Source organism: Streptopelia decaocto (genome assembly GCF_964273445.1).
Source record: "Streptopelia decaocto genome assembly, chromosome: 17".
Lineage (NCBI taxonomy): Eukaryota > Metazoa > Chordata > Aves > Columbiformes > Columbidae > Streptopelia > Streptopelia decaocto.
Genome location: NC_138672.1, coordinates 4,743,680 through 4,762,837, shown reverse-complemented (window position 1 = coordinate 4,762,837; position 19,158 = coordinate 4,743,680). Strand labels below are relative to the sequence as shown.

Genomic DNA, 19,158 nt, shown 5'->3' with positions numbered 1-19,158 from the left:
AGAAGAGAGGAGCTGAGTGGAGAAGCCCGAGCAGGCAGCTTGGATGCAGAGCTGATGTCCTTTTGTCTGGTTGATCTGTGTCTGTAACGAGACTCAGGTTTTGTTTCCAGTGACCCCCTCACCCGTCTCCCTGCTAATGAGCTTTGTAAAGGGGAAAGGAAAGAAAAGAACCCTTTGCTCACTAATGTGAACAGGGACTTGTGCAGCTACTTATTTTCCAAAGACACTGTCTTGTGCAGGTTTTTGGGGATGCTTTCTTTCCCCATGGAGATGATCCTCCTCCCATTGCATTTGTTCTGGCTGTGCTGAGGATGGTGGTGATGGGTGGAGGAGCTGCGCCATGTCCTGGTGGCAGGAGCCACCTGCTGTCACACACTGTGCTGGGGTGACAGTGGTGGGCGTGAGCATCCCGTTTAATCCCAAACCACAGCCCCGTGCATCGGCAAGGCGGGCTCTGGTGACCTCCCAGGGGTGGCAGCTGGCACGTGGCACCATCTCCTACCAGCTCTGCCACTCTGTGTCACCTTGGAGATGTCATTTAAAAGGCGAAAAAAAAAAAAAACCCGTCTCTCCAAAAATCAGGTAAAAATAGCACTTTCTTATTCAGCATATCCATTCCCTGTGCGTACTTGGAGTCTGTTTGCTGACTGCAATGATAAAATTAAAGCCCTGGGTGTTCCGCCCCGTGTGACAAGGAGGGAATGAGCCGGTTTCCATCTGTGCCAACGGCAGAACCTCACAGAGCTACCGGCTGTTCCCCCTTCGCAAACCCATCGGCAGCAGCAGGGCCGGGGTGGTGTAGCTGTGGGTCACCTTTAGCCCGCAGGATCTGCATTATCAGTGCTAATACAGAAGAAGATAAGGGAGTAAGTTTTCTTTTCCAATCCCAAGAGCAATTTTCAGGGCTGGCCGTCATCACAGAGAAACTGATTCACTCCTGCGTAGATGGAGTGGATTTGCAAGGCAGTGGAATTACATTTGTATGGTAACGGCTTCTCCGTGGCTTTTCAGAGCAGACCAAGAGCTTAAGAGTCTCCCCCTACCTTCCTCTTCCTCTCCATAGCATGGATTAAGTACTGAACGCTCTTCCCAAGCTCTGAGATATTTTTGCTTGTCAGATCCGTGGATGAAGGATGGTCAGGGAGTTCGAAGTGAGTTCCCAAGCCGTGTAGGTCTACCGTGGCAAACCACAAACAGCTTTGTCTTTTGAAGAGCTGACTAACAGTTTGTAGGATCCCTGTGCCTCCCTGGATAAATGGATCCATCCCATATCTGGACGAGGGGTGTGCAGAGGGGGTTGGCTGGGGGCTGCGGGGACACCTTGTCTCACCAGCTTTCCTCCCATTGGGGAGGGACGTGTCACCCGTGATTGCCCAGACAGAGTTATTGGCTGAGTTGCTTATTGATTTTCTAATCATTTTCTGACACAGCCCCCATCCTGTGTCACTGCCAAGGCAGATCGCAAATTGAACTGCAGCTGAATTGATGGGGGATTGATTAAAACTCACCGTAATTATTGGTTCTCTGCTGCCCGAGACAGACAAATCAATGTCAGCAATAACAGATCTGGACCTTTATAAAATCTCAGCAAGTGCAGAGCAAGCGATGGGTTTGCGAGCCCACCCAGAAGCCCAGACCAACCCTTCAGCCCAGCCCAGGGAGTCGGGATTAGCATGAGCCGGCTTTTACCTGGGGCATTTCTGAACTGTGAGAAGAACTATAAGGACTTTGTTGCACCCAATGGGCTGATCTGTGGATAGGACATCCCGATTGCAAATCCCCTCTGCTCCAGGGAAAACAAAATCCGTAGTGAAGTTTTATTGTGCTCAGTATTTGCTCCATTTAGCTCTTCATGCCTGCAAACCGCCCGGCTCAGCGAGGCTGGCATTGCTTCTGCCTGTTTGTTTTGCTGGCTGGCACTAATTGCAGCGCTCGCTGTCCCTGGCGTCTTCATCCCCCCGAAGTGGGGACATCTCCCGTGTTCGTGTGTTGGCTGCCGAAGCTTTCTGTCCCTGGGGAGCTCCTTGCTGCAGCACTACAGGCGGCTGGAGAGCCGGGGGGTGTGGAGGGAGGGAGTGCTTTACTTGTGCAGGTTTTGTGCCGAGCTATTTGCCTGTCGTAATTCACCCATGTTAGGATGCCTAATGACAAATGGAAAAGAACCATGTTTTCTGTTGATCAAAGACAAACTGGAGGACTATCCCAAGGGTGGCCCAGAGGAGAGTGGGGCTAAGGGAGGCAAGGCTTTGGTGACCCACTAACCCAGTGCTGGGGAAAGAGCCGGGGCTGGGGAAGATGCTGACCTCAGCACACAGATCAGTTCCAGGACAAGAGTCCCGAGTGACAGCTCAGAAAAGCCGTGACTGATCCCCTGGCTGGGATTCTGTAGCTTCTGCTGGCTGAAGGTCCCATCCAGTTGCCTTCAGCACCCTGAAAGGTCCCTGGGAGCTCCAGAGGGGACTTGGGCAGAGTCCCAGACCTCCCCGTCCTCTCGGTGTGCGGATGCGGTGCCGTGGAGCGGAGGATGCTGTTTGCAGTCAGCCCTCCCTGCCCTCCAGGGAGATGCCTTTCTGCCAATTTGCACAGCTCTTATTCTTACACCGGAGCCGGCAGACGCGGAGGAGACCGCAGGAGACAAGTGTTGTATTTGTGGATTCACAAACACGCTTATCCTGATCCTGTTTCCCAGGCAGCTCGGCAGTGAAAAGCACAGATTGTTCTAAGTGTCCTCTTCTCCTTCATATTTATTCTGTATATGCAGCTAGAAAGCTTCCTGCTCCTGTGTCTTTTGCTGCTTTGTGTCCAGGTCCTGCCTGCACCCTGCCCGTGCCCTGCCCGCTCTACAGAGACAGGCAGCATCTTATTCCAGAGCCCTTTGCTGCTGATATCCTTTGGCTAGAAAAGCCGTGTGCCCCGCAGTCTTCCCCTGCCTCCCCTTCTCACCTTACCCAGTGCGTGCAAGGAAGGTGCTGAGCTTTGCAAGGTCAACCCGAGCTGTGGAGATGAGGGCACCAGAGCCAGCGAGGTGTCTGAGGGACGTCAGGTGGGGCAGAAGCAGCTTTGATGCTGGAAAATGGGTTTCTAAAAAGTGGAGAGAAACTCGGATGGGCTGGGACTCCCTGGAGCATCGTCCTGATGTCCCCTGTGGGCAAGTTGCTTCTTGAGTAGCCAAGAGTGAGCAGGGCTTGACTGCCCATCGAGACCCTGCATGTGACAGGGGTCCAGGATCTCCTGAACTTTTATTAATATGTACAGCATTTTGCTCACAGGGAAAAATTGATTTTCTTTTTTAAGCACGAGGTATAGCGGTTTTATAACCTTTCTTCTGCTTGACAGAGGCCATTTATAACCTGCCTTCATCACTACCTGTACAAGCTCCAGTCTGACTCATCTTCAAGAAATTCCATAATGCATTTTTAATTGCGAGCTGCTGCTAGGCAAGATTTATTTATTTTTTCAAGGACTGGCCTTTTTGTTGTTGTTTGTGTGCATGCATGTTTGGCGAAAAGGGATAAATAACGCAAGTGGAATAGAAGAGCGCTTTAATCTGGGTGACAATTTATTGATGGCATTTGCCGCCTACTGGCTTTTATCTTTTGGGACAAGGAAAGCCAGCTGGGGAACTGAAATTAAAACCCAGAGCCAGATCCCCAGCTTGTGTGGATCAGCATGGTTCCCTCGGCTGTGGAAAGCTGTTCTGATGAGCGCGGGACTGGGATTCTCTCCTCCCCAGGTCCTGCCTCCACCACGGGCTGGTCCTGCCCACAGCTGCCTCCTCCCCAGGGAGACAGCGTGATGCTTTTGGAGATGATGCCAAGGCCACGCTCACTGGCCTGGGTTGAGGTGGTTTTCTGGGTTGGTCTCAGGTGTTGAGATGGTTGGTTTTGGGTTACATCAGATTTCTCAGCATCTCAAGAGAAACGGGGAACAAATGCAGAGGGTTTCTCCAGCACGTTACGGAGCGGGTTGTTGCGCTTTGCCCCACGCTGGCTTGAAGCTTTCTCACTGTGTAATTTTGCAGCCTTGAGGGTTTCACTCTCCTCCAGAGGGAGGATGGGGAGTGTGGCTTTTGCAGCAGATCAGCTCCTTGCTCTGTGGTCCTTGTCCCTTCCCCAGCCTCTGGACTGCCCCATCCATCACTTGGGGTGCACTCATCTCCTGTAGCAGAGTTCAGCAGCACAACTGGCTCGTGGGTGCGTTCTGCTCTGGGAGGGCACCCCCGGGCTGTGGCTCCAGGATAGGTGGGGACCCACGGGTGACCTTACCATGTCCCCTCTCTCTCTGCAGTGCCCTGAGGACCTCCGGCCCATGAAGGATGGCACCGGTTGTTACGACTACTCCAAAGGGATCGACTGCTCAGATGGCTTCAACGGTGGCTGTGAGCAGCTCTGTCTCCAGCAGACCCTCCCTCTGCCCCACGACCCCTCGTCCAGCACCATCTTCATGTTCTGCGGGTGAGTTGCCTCAGCGCTCTCACTGGCAGTAAATCAGAGAATCACAGAACGGTTTGGGTCGAAGGGCCCTTCCCAGCTCCCCCAGTGCCACCCCCGCCACGAGCAGGGACATCTTCACCAGCTCAGGTTGCTCAGAGCCCCGTCCAGCCTGGCCTGGGATGTCTCCAGGGGTGGTTCATCCACCACCTCTCTGGCCAACCTGGCCAGGCTCTCACCATCCTCAGCATAAAAAATGTCTTCCTCATGTCATACAATAACCCATGCCCTTTTCCATCCTTGGCAACCCTCCTCTGCCACCTGTCCCCACACCAGTGTGCCCAGCAAGGGAGCTGAACGCCCAAGAAAAATTCTATTTATGGAGCTGACTTCCAGCAGGGAATGGAGGCACCTGGTTTGCCTACAGGCAAAATCGTATGGGAAGGCGAGGAGCAATGTGAGCAGATGCACCTTCCTCCTCTCTCCCACTGTGTGATGGTACAGCTTGATCTGTGACTCACCAAAAGGTACCCAAAAATCGTACATTCTGTGTTGGAGGGGGAAAGTGGAGGATTTGTTTAAAAAATACTACTTTTAATTTTTTTTTCCTCCTCTGTGCCTCTCTTAAAATAGAGTTTCATCCCTGATTTTGGCCAGGATCCTATAATCCTACACAATTTAGCATTTTCTCTCAGGAAAATCTCCCTGGCTGCAGTATGTTCTAAAAGGAGCTCAGTGATTATCTGGCTTTATGCTGCACAGCTGCGGCCGGGCATTGCCCACCCGGCCCTGTGCTCTGCAGATCCCATCTCTTGGCTGGTTCACGCTCTGGGGCACATGCAGGAACCTCCTTCACATCCCTGTGGGAAGGATTAGGGCGAAGGAGCAGGGAGAGAAGCCCTTTGGGGAAGGAAATGCCCACAAATTCCTTACGGTAACTCTGAAGAGCACCCATCATGTCCCGATGCTGCAGATGCAGCAGAGACCTCATTCAGCCCACAGAGCTCTGCCCGTGTCAGCTTCTCTCTTGTTCTTTTTTAATCCCCTTTTGCTGGTTTTTGTGTTTGTTTTTGTTGTTGTTTTCTCCCATCTTCTTTTCTTATTATTGTTTAGCAGCACAGAGCGCTTTAGTCACTAGGAGACAGCATGTTTCCTCCACCTTGCCTGCAAAGGGGTTAGGAATCCACCGAGGCACAAGCAGCCTTTCTGGGGAAGGTCTAGAAAATATTGGGAAATTACATAGTCTCCATCCACACCCACACAGGGGATCTGCATTTCAGTCTTTCAACCCCAAGGACAGAGAATATTTCCCTTTTTTCCTTTTTGGGAACAGGCAAAGCAAAAGTGCGGCAGACGGGTGGGAGTTTGGCGTGCAGCAGTAAAACGCAGCAGAGGAATGGGAGAGGGGAGAGAGCCCGGGGAGCGGGGCTGGGGTGAGCAGAGCACTGCGGCTGCGGGGACGGGCAGCTGGGAGAACAAACGCAGGGGAAAAGACCAGAGGAAAGAGAAAAAGAGGAAGGGAGGCAGGATGGACACATATAATATCAGAGAATCATTTTGGTTGGAAAAGACCCTCAACATCGAGTCCAACCATTAACCCAACACCAGCACTACCCCATGTCCCTGAGAACCTCACCTCCGTCTGTTCAACCCCTCCAGGGATGGTGACTCCAGCACTGCCCTGGGCAGCCTGTTCCAATGCCCCACGGCCCTTTGGGGAAGAAATTGTTCCCCACATCCAACCTCAACCTCCCCTGGCGCAACTTGAGGCCGTCTCCTCTGCTCCTGGCGCTTGTTCCTGGGGAGCAGAGCCCGACCCCCCCTGGCTCCAAGCTCCTTTCAGGCAGTTCAGAGATCAGAAGGTCTCCCCTCAGCTCCTGTTGTCCAGGTGAACCCCCCAGGTCCCTCAGCTGCTCCCATCACACTTTTGCTCTATACTCTCTAATTCCTTTAGTTCTTTAATTCTTTGGTTTAGAGTTGACCATGTTTCAAGCCAGGAACTCTACTTGGATGGTCCCTGAACCAGGGTCAGGTGTGGTTCCTTATACTCTGTAACTTGGCTCATTCCCCACTTCTCAAAGGACTTGGTTCCAAAAGATGCCACTGATGTTTCCAGTGTCTGGAGTTTAAATCACATCCCTGCTTCCTGCCTCAGTTTCCCTTACTGTCTTTTGAAGATGAGCATGTGCATCTTACCCACAGTGTGCTGGGAAGTGGGACCAAAGAGCAAAGGAGTGGCCATGCTGGAGCGGCTCCCTTGCCAGAGGGCACTGCTGGGTGGGAATAAGGGTGGGAGCTGGATTTCTGCTTTGCCTGGGAAGTGTTTGTGCCTGTGCCTGGCCCATCAGATTAGCTTGTGATCCATAGGTGCGTGGAGGAGTACAAGCTGGCCCCGGATGGGAAGTCCTGCCTGATGCTGTCTGACATCTGCGAGGGCCCCAAGTGCCTGAAGTCGGATGCCAAGTTCAACGACACCCTCTTTGGGGAGATGCTTCACGGCTACAACAACAGGAGCCAGCACGTCAACCAAGGGCAGGTGTTCCAGATGACTTTCAGGTATGGTCCGGTTCTGCACCTTGTTTTGGGAACGTCGGGATGGTGAGATGGGGCCAAGGTCGGTTGGTGTAGAGACAGCATCTCTTGACATGTTCACTAGGGGAGGAGAAAGAGAACAACAAGCATCCCTCATTTTCGTACTTGCTCAACCTTCCCGCTGGCAGCAGCTTAGAACCATCCTGGGCCAGTCTATGTCTCCTCAAATGAGTGTTTAATCACACTTGATGGGCTTTTCCCAGTGGTCTTGCCTCATCTCTTTCTGAACACTGATGTATTTCATCTCCACGATATCCTGCGACAACAAGTTCTGCTGTTAATTTTTTGTAGTGTGGAAGAACACATCCTTGGTGTGTTTCCAGCCTCTGCAAGCTGGTTTTATTCAGTGCCCCCAGTTACAGTACTGGGAGGAGCTGCGAATATAGCCTAACAAGAAATAACATAGATAAACAGAAGGTAAATGCCCAGCAGGGTCTGAAGTGCTGGGTCTTCACCTTCCAGTGCCCACAGAGGACAGCTTGCTGATAATTGCTGAATTCAGGGCTGGAAAATGAGTAGATTTATTTATTTTTCTTCACTTCTCCTTAGTGCAGCTGTATTTTGATCAGGTGTAAGCCAAGGTGGGCCTGTGGATTTCAAAGCAGCAGCAGTGATTGCAGTCAGGAGAAGATTCAGCCCACACTAACATGACTCCTCCTTGCCCAGAATCTGAAGGGGTTTTTTCATGTTAGACCTCATTGCTGCCACTGATTTTAGCTGCAGTTGTGGGTGCTCATCGCTGCTGGCCACAATGGTTTTATGGGCACTGTTTCCCCAGCTGAATTCAAAGCCATCCCAGCTGTGAGTTCACGCTAACTCTGGCCCTTTGCTCTCGTGATGGCAGATGAATTACGGGCTCCACCAGCACAAAGGGGCTCAGGATGCTGCAGCCAGCGGAGCGCTTGGAGCCAGCAGCGCCACAGCCTTTGCTGGAAGTGAGAACTGACAGTACACGAAGGCAATTTTCCCAGTGGGCTCCTTTTTGCTTTCACTCCCACGATACAGGCATCAGTGTGTCCATCGGAGCAGAGCCAGGGCTGCAGAGCTGAACTTTTCCATGAGCTGGTGGGCTGAGCAGATCTTGGGGCTTCAAAAACTCCCCAAGCCCATCTCCTGGAAATGCCAGACTGGGACGGGCTCCCCAAAATGAGGTCCAGCTCCAGCTTGTGCCATCAGTCTCTAAGCACCAAACCTCTTTTTGCAGAGACTTAAATTTTCTCTGCAGCCTGTCCTTTGTTTGCATTGCAAAGTGAGCGAGTTGGAAAATCGTCTTGCCGCTGCCTCAGCTAGGGTTGGGGTCTAAGGGCTACTTTGGGAAGCCAACACATCTCCCATCCTCAGGGCTAGATTCCACCTGGAAAACACACAAGGTTGCCTGTGGGTCTGGTTTATCGTGGGAGATGTGGCTTCTCCAAGTCACACTGTCCAAGAGCATCCTGGGGTTATGGTGGGTTTGGGCAGTCTCAGGCTGGACCAGGAGCGGTTCTTGCAGGGGCTGGGATTGCATCTTTCAGGGCTCAGAGCCCAAAGCACTCCCTGGGGCTCTGACTGGCAGGTTTTTGGGTTTAAAAAAAGCCAAGGGGGTTGTTAGTGATCCCGGGGCTGGCACTGCTCCTGCCACGCTGTGGGGTGGATGGCAGAGTATGTGCAGTGAGGGGAAGATTCTCCCTGGTCCTCTGCACAGCGTCACCATCACAAACAGGCTTTTCAGTGCCCAGCACTGGCTGCGGGACTAGTCCTGGGTCTAACAGCTGTGAGGCGCAGGAGAAAGCGGGTCTGAAACAAGAGCAACCTGCAAAGCATCCCTGCAGGTCACAGGCTGTAGCGTGTGATGCGCTGGCTTGGCAGAGCTCAGAGCCTGGCAGGAGGCAGCACATCGTGCTCCAGAAATGCTTTTGGCATCCTGGAGGGTCAGCATGGCTGCCCTTTCCCATTCGAACATAGGCTGTTGGCTCCAGAATCACCAGGCAGTGATGAGAAGGGCTCAAGCCCCCATGCCCGGTGTCCTTCCCTGTGGCCAGGCTGCCCGGTGTGTCGGGGTTTGTGCCAGGGAAGCACCATTACATCATCTCCTAAAGAGGGAAGAGGGAGGAGGTTAATGGAGAAGAAATTATTAACTAAAAGATGTAATTTGCCTCTGATTTTCATAGATATTCAAGAACCTTTCTGAGCATTAAGATAGCAGCTGTTAGAGAAGCCCTTAATTTGGTGCATTTGAAACATAGCAGGAAGCTGCCTAATACCAGGGATTAAAAGCCTGTTTCTGCAAAGTAGGAGCAAGAACCTGCTATCAGAACAAGGGGCTGAGTATTTTAGAGGGATTTATAACTGCTGGGATCCTTTAGCTATGCAGATGTGACAGTCCTTTGAATGGTGTCTGCTTCCCATGTCGCCGCATCTTCAGTGTCTTTCATAAATAGGATATTCTCAATCCGCCAGGCATGTCAGCATGGTGTTGGGAGGAAGGCTTTGTGCTGGGAAAAGCCATCTCTCACCCCTGGCCTGGGCAATGTCTATCGGTTACAGCGGCAGTTCCATCCCATTGGGATGGTCTCTTTGCCACCCAACGGTCTGCGATGCTTTTTAGAGCTTCCGCCCTTCCGAGGGCTGGAGGGATTGAGCTGGTGTAGCACTGACGGCTTTATGGTGTCGAAAGGACGGGGGTGTGCAGTGGGTACCTTTAGGACACCGAGTAAGGGTGCTGTGTGATGTGAGCATGTCACACAGCAGGCTGGCAGTGGGTGAGCTGAGCAGCTTGGAGGTCCCAGACCTGTGGTTCTGACCGGTGTTGGCTCAGATTTTGGTTTTCTCCTTTAACCCACGTCATTTTATCCAAGGGAGTTGGCACCCAAACATTTTGGTGGCATCACTGAGGAGATACTAACGCCACAGGGAAGGACGGAGGAAATAATACCGGCTGCTGTGACCAATGTATCCACAGCAGCCAGCACAGTTCATACCGTGTGTACTATATGTGCTCCATATATACACCAGCACTGGTGCAACACCTCGTTGTGTGGCGCAGAGCCTGTCCCTTCTTGCACATCCCTTTGCTCTGATTCCAAGGACCATTTCCCCATCCATGAGCCACAGAGAAGCCCCAGCCCAGGAGGACGTGAGCTCTGCAGCATCCCTGCAGCTCAGCTCAAACCATCATGAGTTAGGAACTCTGTGGACAGCTTTTTCCATACTGAGGTGGCTTAATAATGGCTAATTATCACTGGTGTTCGACTGACCTGTTGGACAAGCCGTTGTCAAGGTTCCTGTTGGGAGGAGTGTGCCACGTCATGGCTGCTGGATTGCGAGGATTTAAATCCAAGTGCTCCCGCAGGGATGCTGCTGCCATGTGGTGCCACACCGGGCACCGTGGTGGGGGACAGAGGAGGCGTCTTTGATTTTTGGAAGCACATTGTGTGGTGGTAGTAAATGGATGGGATTGGAGCTGATCTATTCCAGTCACAGCTCTTGGTCTAGCTGGGAGGCTCAGCGGTGGATCCAGCTCACTAAAGACTAGATTAGAGCAATTTTCCCCTGTTGCCTCACGGTGGGGCAGATCCTGAGCTAAGCACCATCCCCAAGTCACCAGGGGATTATTTTCCAAATGGGTTGTTTGTTCATTCCTTATCTGTTTTGTGCCGTCTCTTTGCCATGAGGGAATAGAGATTTTTGTTTAAAAGCCTTTTGCAGTTTCGGACTGTTGCTTTTATGCCATTAATATGGAGAAGACCCAGATTACTTACCCGTGGAGCCAGCTTTGCTCTCTGGATCATTACTGCGTGGCAGACGGGATGTCAGAGCGATGTGTGGGGGGCGCTCTGTCCTCCCCGGGGTCCCTTCCCATCCCTGCTCTGGCTCTGCCGCTCATCCCGGCTCTTGCTCCAGCTTGGCACAGCCCCAGGACATGGGAAACTCCTTGCTGACCCACAAGGCCCACATTTGAACCCCCTCCAGAAGGAGATGCAGTGAGTCCAGGGAGTTTCTGGGTGTTGGTGGCAGATAAAGACCAGACACGAGGAAGGAATTGTTGGCCCTGAGGGTGGTGAGAGCCTGGCCCAGGGTGGCCAGAGAGGTGGTGGATGAACCATCCCTGGAGACATCCCAGGCCAGGCTGGACGGGGCTCTGAGCACCCTGAGCTGGTGAAGATGTCCCTGCTCATGGCAGGGGGGGCACTGGGGGAGCTGGGAGGGTCCCTTCCAACCCAAATTATTTGATGATTCTGTGATAAGCAGCCAAAATGGTTTGGTGGCTGGAGAGGGGAGAAGATTTGTGTCAGCGCTCCCTCACTGCAAAAAACCCCAGCTAAACACCAAGTGGTTTCCCCTCTCCAGAACCAGAGAGGACAGTTCTGGGGGATGCAGGGATGCTGTGCCGAGCACCTTCCTGCGAACTGGAAACCCCTTTCCCTATGTCCATGGAGGATGCTGTTCCTCCCATCCCCACCTGTAGAATGGGGCTGCTACTTCTTCACAGTCTTAGGGAAAGGAAAGGATGGATTGGTGGTGGTGCTGAGCAGCACCAAGGTGGCCGGGGTGCCATGGGGAGGGACGGACGCCCGCTGGCCCCCGGCGCTGCCAGCCCGGCAGCCGGCTCTGCCTCCGCGCAGCCACGGTGCCGCTGTCAGGCAGCGCGCTGGGTCGCTGAACCGATGCGGGGATTTGTCATAATATTGATGGGGAGTTTGGCAAGTTAATTTTAAATCTGTCACTCCTTCCCCTCGTCGCTTCTCAGCCCTTAATAAACCGGCGACGGCGGGGCGTGCTGACAGCTCGGTGCCAGCCCTGCCGGGGGGGGCTGTTTGGGAAATGTCCCCACCCCATCGCTCCCCCCTGTGTTGGGGGAGCTGCACTCGGTGCCCCCCCAGCTGTGGGTGCTGGTGGGGGGCAGGATGGGTGCTCAGCCGGGTTTTTTAGCATCACATCCAGGCGCTTTGCCGGTGCTGCCCGGCTGGGAGCTGGCAGCCAGCCCCGGCGAGGACATCCTGCCTCCCCCGCGGCATCACAAATGTAACGTCTGTAACTAGTTAAATTAACGCTATTGATTTTTTCATATTTTTTTCCCCTTCTCTTTGAAACCTCCGAGCACAGAAGTTATAATTGTGCTGTTTATTATTCCTGTGCCGGCGAGCTCGGCGCCAGCCGGCACCCCAACGCCTTGTTTACCTATTACCCTTCAGGCCGGGATAACGGATGGATCTTTTTTCCAGTGGCTGCCTTCCATTTCATTTCTCTTTTATTATTTGTTGCTGCAATTCTATTACCTGTTCACAACTCTGAAGCCTCAGACACGCTAGTTGGAAGCAATGATGTCTTTCCAAGCCCAGCTAATGCCCCAGGCTGTGTCCTCAGGAGCAGGTGAGGGGGTTGTTCGTGGTTTAGCAGCTCTCTGGAGCTGTTGTGGGATGTGATGCTCTGCTCTTGGCCCCATTTCCCAGACCTGCGGTGTGGAAGCCCTGTCAGGGATATCCTGGCTGCTTTCTTGAGTCCATCCATCCCTTTTCAGAGCCCACAACAGGTTGCACAGAGACACACGCTGTGTATTTTGAGCGCATCATCACCGGCCAGGTTAAGCATTGAGGTTTTATCAATCCAGTGAATAAATGACTAATGCAATTAGCACAGCACTCCGTCAGCTAGGTCAGGATTACATCCTGCGTGCATCAGCCTTGTTCTGTTTCAAAGCTCGCGTCCCACCGAGAAGGAGAACAGATTGTGTGGCTTTGAGTGGCTATTTCCAACAGTCTGCAGCCACGTGCTTCTGCACACTGCCTTGGTGGTGGTTTTTTATTCCTCTGGCAAAACTAAAGCGAGTCTAGTGCCAGAGATATCCTAAAGAGAGTGTAGGGGTCCAGGGTGGATGAGATGTTTTTTAAAATATACTGATTGAGATGTCAGTAATAGAGGTGTTTTAAGTACTAGAGGTTTTCAGACTTGTTCTGCACCTGGTGTGGGGAGGATTTAAGGAATGGACCATTGCATCCTTGGCAAGCATGGGTGTTGCAGCCACCTCCTGCTCCTGCTGCCCCGTCCCTGCTCCAGATGTCCCTGAGCTGCTCCGTCCCATTGCAGCCTGCGTGGGCAGCGGAGTCACCTCGCTCGGGGTCGGTCCCTGCTCCCCGCGTTCCCCCGGCCCTGGCAGCGCCTTTGTGTCTGCGCAGATGTTTGTATTCTCTGCAGCTGATGAAAATATTCATTATCTTGTTAGCTGCTGCGGTGGAGGAAGTTCAGATTTGCATTTCCACAGCTGATCACGCAGCGCAAACAGAGCCTGTCACCCAGCAGCGCTAATTGGGCAGAGCGGGGCGTGCCTGGGCAGGAACCCCCCTCCTGTTCTTCCCCCCCCCTTCCTGTTCTTCCCACCCCCCTGGGGGTGGCGGGGGAGGATTTGAGAGAAGGGAAGGGAGCTGGTGAGGGGCTGGAGCACAAGTGTGATGGGAGCGGCTGAGGGACCTGGGGGTTCAGCTGGAGAACAGGAGCTGAGGGGAGACCTTCTGATCTCTGAACTGCCTGAAAGGAGCTTGGAGCCAGGGGGGGTCGGGCTCTGCTCCCCAGGAACAAGCGCCAGGAGCAGAGGAAACGGCCTCAAGTTGCGCCAGGGGAGGCTGAGGTTGGATCTGGGGAACAATTTCTTCCCCAAGGGGCTGTGGGGCATTGGAACAGGCTGCCCTGCGAGCCTTTCCTATCGCTGACTTTTATGACACTAATTATAGCTGGTGTTATTGCATAGTTAATGTGCATTATTAAGAGATGCAGTGGAGATTGGTTTTATAATAAGAACAGCTCAGATTTATAAAGTACCTTTCATCCCAGGGGGTCCTTATTGGTTTTATAGCCTTGCTGTGGTGTACAAGCTTGCAGACAGGAATTGTTCCTCCTTCTTTCCTCCTCTGATGTGGGCTACAGGGCCTCTGCACCCCCTCGGGACGCATGAAAATAAGGGTTACGTTCAGCTGAAAAGAAGGAAGGGAGTGAGGCAGGACGGTTTGAGGCAGTAAATTGTAATCACCCAACTCTAAGCTGTGATAGCAGGGGTTTTCCATCATGCTACAGGCAGTTCTTTGGTGGTCACCATTAGCACGGGCCCTGGGTTTGTGCTGCTTGTGCCATGGACACAGCTCCAGCGGCACCTCTGGGGACAAGGCTGACACTTACCCACCCGTCACTGCTCACCCTTGCTAGTGTCAGTGCTGGTCGGTGGAGATTCCCCATCCAAGGACTAAATCGGCTTGACATTGACTTAGCAACGTGAATCCTTGCTGCAGGCAATGCAGTCATGAGCAGGCACCAGCACGGGATATCTGAGCGCTCCGCGGCTCTGCCAGCTGTCGAACCGTACCTGCTGCCGAGCTGGCAGCAGGGCTTGGATGCAATCCTCGGTGCAGCAGAAAATCTTGGCTTGTCTTGTTCCCATCCCAAGTCATTTCTCCAGAGATGGAGGATTTGCTCTTCTGTGTGTTGCAGAGAGAAGAGAAGGCTCTGGGGAGACCTTATTGTGACCTTTCAGTACTTAAAACAGGCTGATAAGAAAGATGAGGACAGACTTTTGAGCACGGTCTGTTGCAATAGGACAAGGGGTGATGTTTTTAAACTAAAGGAGGGAGATTCAGGCTGGACATGAGGAAAAAATTGTTGCCCCTGGGGGTGGTGAGAGCCTGGCCCAGGTTGTCCAGAGAGGTGGTGGATGAACCATCCCTGGAGACATCCCAGACCAGGCTGGACGGGGCTCTGAGCAACCTGAGCTGGTGAAGATGTCCCTGCTCATGGCAGGGGGGCACTGGGGGAGCTTTGAAGGTCCCTTCCAACCCAAACTATTTAATGATTCTGTCCCACAGCGATGCTCCCTTGCTGTCCTGCTCTCACCCTGCCAAGAGCGCAGCCGGGCGAGGAGGTGTCTCCCATGGGCTGTTACCTGCAGCAACAATTTTCTTGAGATGAAAACTCAGGGTGTTTCTGCCTGTTCACTGGTCTGCACATGGCAACTCGCTGCAGAGCGGCTGTGATGGTCCGTGCTGGCAGGTTTGCTGCTGGCAGAGCCACGGGCCAGCCGAGCATCCTGCACCAGCACCTCTGTGAGCTCCCTGGGGCTGCAGCCCTGACTGGTGGGCACTGAGCACCACTGGGGCTTGATGGAGCCCCGCATGGGGATGCTGGTGTATGGCAGGTCTTGCACAGAGGGGAAGCGGGAGCATTAACTGCGTTGAAATGACTTTGTCGGAATGCCAGCATATGAAATGTGTGGTGATATTGCAGCCCTGCCACTGCCTGTGGCTGTTTTTCTTCTGCTTCTAATGACTAATAGAGAGAAGACAAAACAATTTCTATTAGTTTCTCCCACGCCGCAGTGGGTTTCTTATTTTCCAAACCTCATTAGAGTTTGTAATACCATGGTGGTAGTCAAGAGCGGTCTGAATCACCCTGGGGGGAAAGAAGAACCGAAGAGATATGATGTTCAGCCCAGTATTAACACTGCTCCTGGCTCATTTCCAGGGTCCCTCCTGATTCCTTTCCAAACTCCTATGCCTTATCTCTGTCTTAAAGGTTAACAATGAAGCCTAGGAGAGAAAAAAATACGCTTAAGATTCCAAATTGTTAAAAGAGAGTTGATATGTGTGCTGAGCAGAGAGCTGGCTCTGCATTTACATTGGAAAAGCAAATATTATTCAAACGGCAGTGTTTGTGCTTCCCAGGGCGTTGCAGCTTTGGGGATGGGTTTCCCTGGAAAAGCTGCTTGTGTGCAGAGAGACCATCGGCTTGGGGTCACCGTGCCCAAATCCTGTAGGACTGGATGCAAGTCTGGCACCAACCTTGCCCCGGTTCCTTGGGAAGTCCCAGCGTGTGGTCCTGGCTCCTCTGGCATCAGTGGGAGTTTTGTATTTGTTGCTTCCTTACAACTCACGCTGATGGAAGTGCCAGACATGGAGCTGCTTGAGCAGCGCCGGAGAAATGATTGCAAACAGCACCCAAACAACCCGCACAAGAGGACCTGCCGCCTTGGCTCAGCTCAGCGCTTAAATATTCATTCATAAGATGCGGCCAGCCCTGCTCTGGGCTGCTCAGGAATAGGAAAACCACCCCCATAGAGCTCCAGGATGTCTGTCTGTCTGCATGGCTCTGCCCCATCCAAATCGTTAAAAAGCTGAAAGTTGCTGAGCTTATGGAAGCCAACAAGGTCAGAGCCTTCGGCTGTCAGCAATGGCGAAGCCAATGGAGGGAGGCACCTTGAAGAGCAGATACATTGAGCAAGACATGGATCCTGCTGAGCAGCACCAGCCCTTTGTGAGCAGGTGGGTTTCTCATCAGCTCTTGGGTGATTCCGACACCTTCCCATCGCAGAAGGGTGGCACGTGGCTCAGATGTGTCCCGGCTGTGCAACCAGGTTCCAAGCTCTGGACAAGGCTGCTGAGGCCAAAACCCAGCCAGATGTGGGCAGTGATGGAGCCACCGCCTATCTCACCGGTGAGATCAACCAAATGCTTAATGTATAGCCATGCATGGAGAGGTTTGGGCTACTTGTTGGTTTGGTTTGCTCCTACAGAAGGAGGAGAGGGGTAGAGAGGTGTGTCTGGAAGGGTTTTTTCTGGGTGATGTCGCTCACCTATGGTATCTGGCAGTAAATGCAAAAATTTGGGGTCCTGCCCTGTCAGAGGGAAGGGGCTGTCAGCGGACTTGGGTGTTTCGGGCTCTGGTCCTGATGTAGCAGATGTTACCTGGCTTCGAGTGTTAATGATGGCAGTTTCTGCACCAAGTCATGTCTCCGAGTTCACTTGCATTTGCTTCCTGAGGGATTTACTCTCAGTGTAGGATTCCCAGAGCAAGTTGTGCCAGAGTTACAGGCAAACAAGAGACAGGTTGTCACTCTCTTCTCTTTTACCAGCTGGGGCTGTGTCAGCTTTTCGTCCTCACCCTCTCACTCAAAAATGGTTTTTTTTGACTTTCCTTGAAACTTCTTGCAGAAAATCACCTTTAATCTTAGATTAAGCGTGCAGAATATCAGTCTGAAGATGAATAATCTCTATATTTGCAAAGTTGCGTAAGGAGCTGAAAACTAGAGCTTTGCATGGGATTCCTTTGCAGCCCTGACTCTGTAATTAAGGCATAAATCCAGCTTTGCGTGCCGGCGCGCTGCCTGCTGCACAGGCGTTGCTGTGGGAACCGTAACTTCCCAAATTTGTTTCTACTCGGCGCTCCGCTTCTGCCTGTTCCCAACGGGCACGCCAGAGGAAGAAGATCCACAGCCTACCGCAGGATTTCATCCTTTACTGGAATAAATAAGTAGCTGTATGATGGGAGTGGGGCAGGGAAAATAAGACAAGGTGATAACTGGGTGCTGGGCTGTGGACACTCCACCGGGGCTTTATTGCTTCTGCTGATCAGAGCCACGTGCCGGTGGTGAACCTCTGCCAGCTCTGGTGCTCACCGAGGTGCAGGAGGGAGATCTCTGCTCCCATCACGTGTGGCTTGTCCGTCTTTCCGTCTCAAAGCAGATTCCAGTGTGTTTCCTTTAGAAATGGCTTGATGAGAGGATGCGTTTTGTGATGGCGAACGTGATGTTCCCCATCGGTGCCATGGTGGGCACCGCTGGTTGGGTTTCCCTGAGCGCTTGGGGGTGTCACTAGGGCTGTGCAGACCAGAGGAGGGCTTTAGTGTCTGTGGGATGTTTTTAGGTGACTTGTAGGAGAGTGAGGTTGGAATGGAACACGATGCTGATGGGCATGGGCATAAGATTCCCAGGTCCTGTTGCTGACCTGGGCTTGGGCACGAGTGGTGCAGAGAGTCAAGTTACTGGTTCAACAGCTGAACTGAAACACCAGCAGCATGCTTTGGATTACTGGGAAATGAGTTTGATGTTCTGGTGCACTAATGGAGAATGGGTAAGCAGTCAGTCTCCGTTGGGACTTGTTTTCAGCTACTGGGGAGATGCAGAACCCCTCTGGGAGGCATGGAGGTGGTGGCAGCATGGTGGTGAGATCTATTAATCTTCCTTCATCTATTTTGTACTTAAAAGCAACAACAAGTGAAAAAATCTCTGCTTGTGTTCTGCAACCGGTTCGTAAATAGTTTGGATCAAGGAAAGTCCTCGTTTGGTGGCTAAATCATTCACCAGGCAAGAATCCTCTTCCCCGCCTCTGCCAGCTCATGGAGAGCACCACTGCTCCCGCTGCCCATGTCCTTCTGTCTGGCTGTCACTGCTGTCCCAGGTCTTAAAGTCCCATGTCCAGATGTCATTTGGCTGTCCCCATCACGGTGCCATGGCTGGGGTCCCTGCATGGCACCACACGCCTGGTGGCACAGGCACTAGCAGGCTTTGCAGCTCCTGCTCCCAACTGCGATCGCTCGTGACAGCACCACCCTTTGCCTGGTCCTGTAGCTCTCGCTGTCCCCTCCCATGCTTCAGTGTCCCCACATTGGGCACAACAAGGGAAGAGGAGTCCAAGCGGTGCCACCGTGGCTGTGCCGGTGCAGCACCATGATTTCTATTCCAGTGCTGTGATGAAAGAGCCGTCCAGACGGAGCCCACAGCATTTTGATGGTGCCGGCTGAGCCCTTCTCAACATCTCCCTGTCACAAAGCAGGTGACTTCGCCACCGCAGAGCCCCAGCCCCGTGGGAGAGGGGGGCGGGAAGGGGGGTCCCAGTCGCTCCCAACCCCACAGAGCATTTTGGGACAGGTTTGGGGCTCAGTGAGGCACATGGAGGAATGATGCTGAGCACCATGGGTGCAGGCACATCACACCAGCCCCAAGGAGCACTGTGCGTGCCCAGGGGCGCCGTGGCCCCAGCGCTGGCGTGATTTACCTCCCTGAAACACCTCAATTTAAATGCTAATTCTCCCTGAACTGAGAGGTAAGGCAGCTATTGAATATTGTTGGGCTGTTTATTGCTGGTGCTGAAGTGGGACATGCTGGGGAGGGACGGGCAGTGCAGGGACAGGACTATCCACAGCATGGGAAGATGGAGGGGTGGGGGTGATGGCTGTGCCCATGCTGGGAGGGGGCTCCAGGGTGTGGCAAAACCTGACCCATCTCGCTTTTTTTTTACTCTGCCTCATTATACAGGAGTGAGGCCTCGCTAAAATTAATGACCAGTAAATTTGGAGTAAGTAACAGCTGCTTCAGAGGGTTTGCATTAAGCCTTTATAA

The 19,158-nt window shown here is 52.9% G+C and overlaps 1 protein-coding gene across 1 annotated transcript in view; it reads left to right on the top strand.

Moving 5' to 3' along the window:
• Positions 1-19,158, top strand: part of ASTN2 (astrotactin 2) — a gene marked incomplete at its 5' end in the record, with an annotated part of 312,614 nt that overhangs the window by 174,301 nt on the left and 119,155 nt on the right. Inside the window, 2 exons of the mRNA XM_082067996.1 lie at positions 4,288-4,454; positions 6,798-6,986. Coding sequence (XP_081924122.1) covers positions 4,288-4,454; positions 6,798-6,986 — 356 coding nt within the window. The remainder of the gene's footprint in view (positions 1-4,287; positions 4,455-6,797; positions 6,987-19,158) is intronic.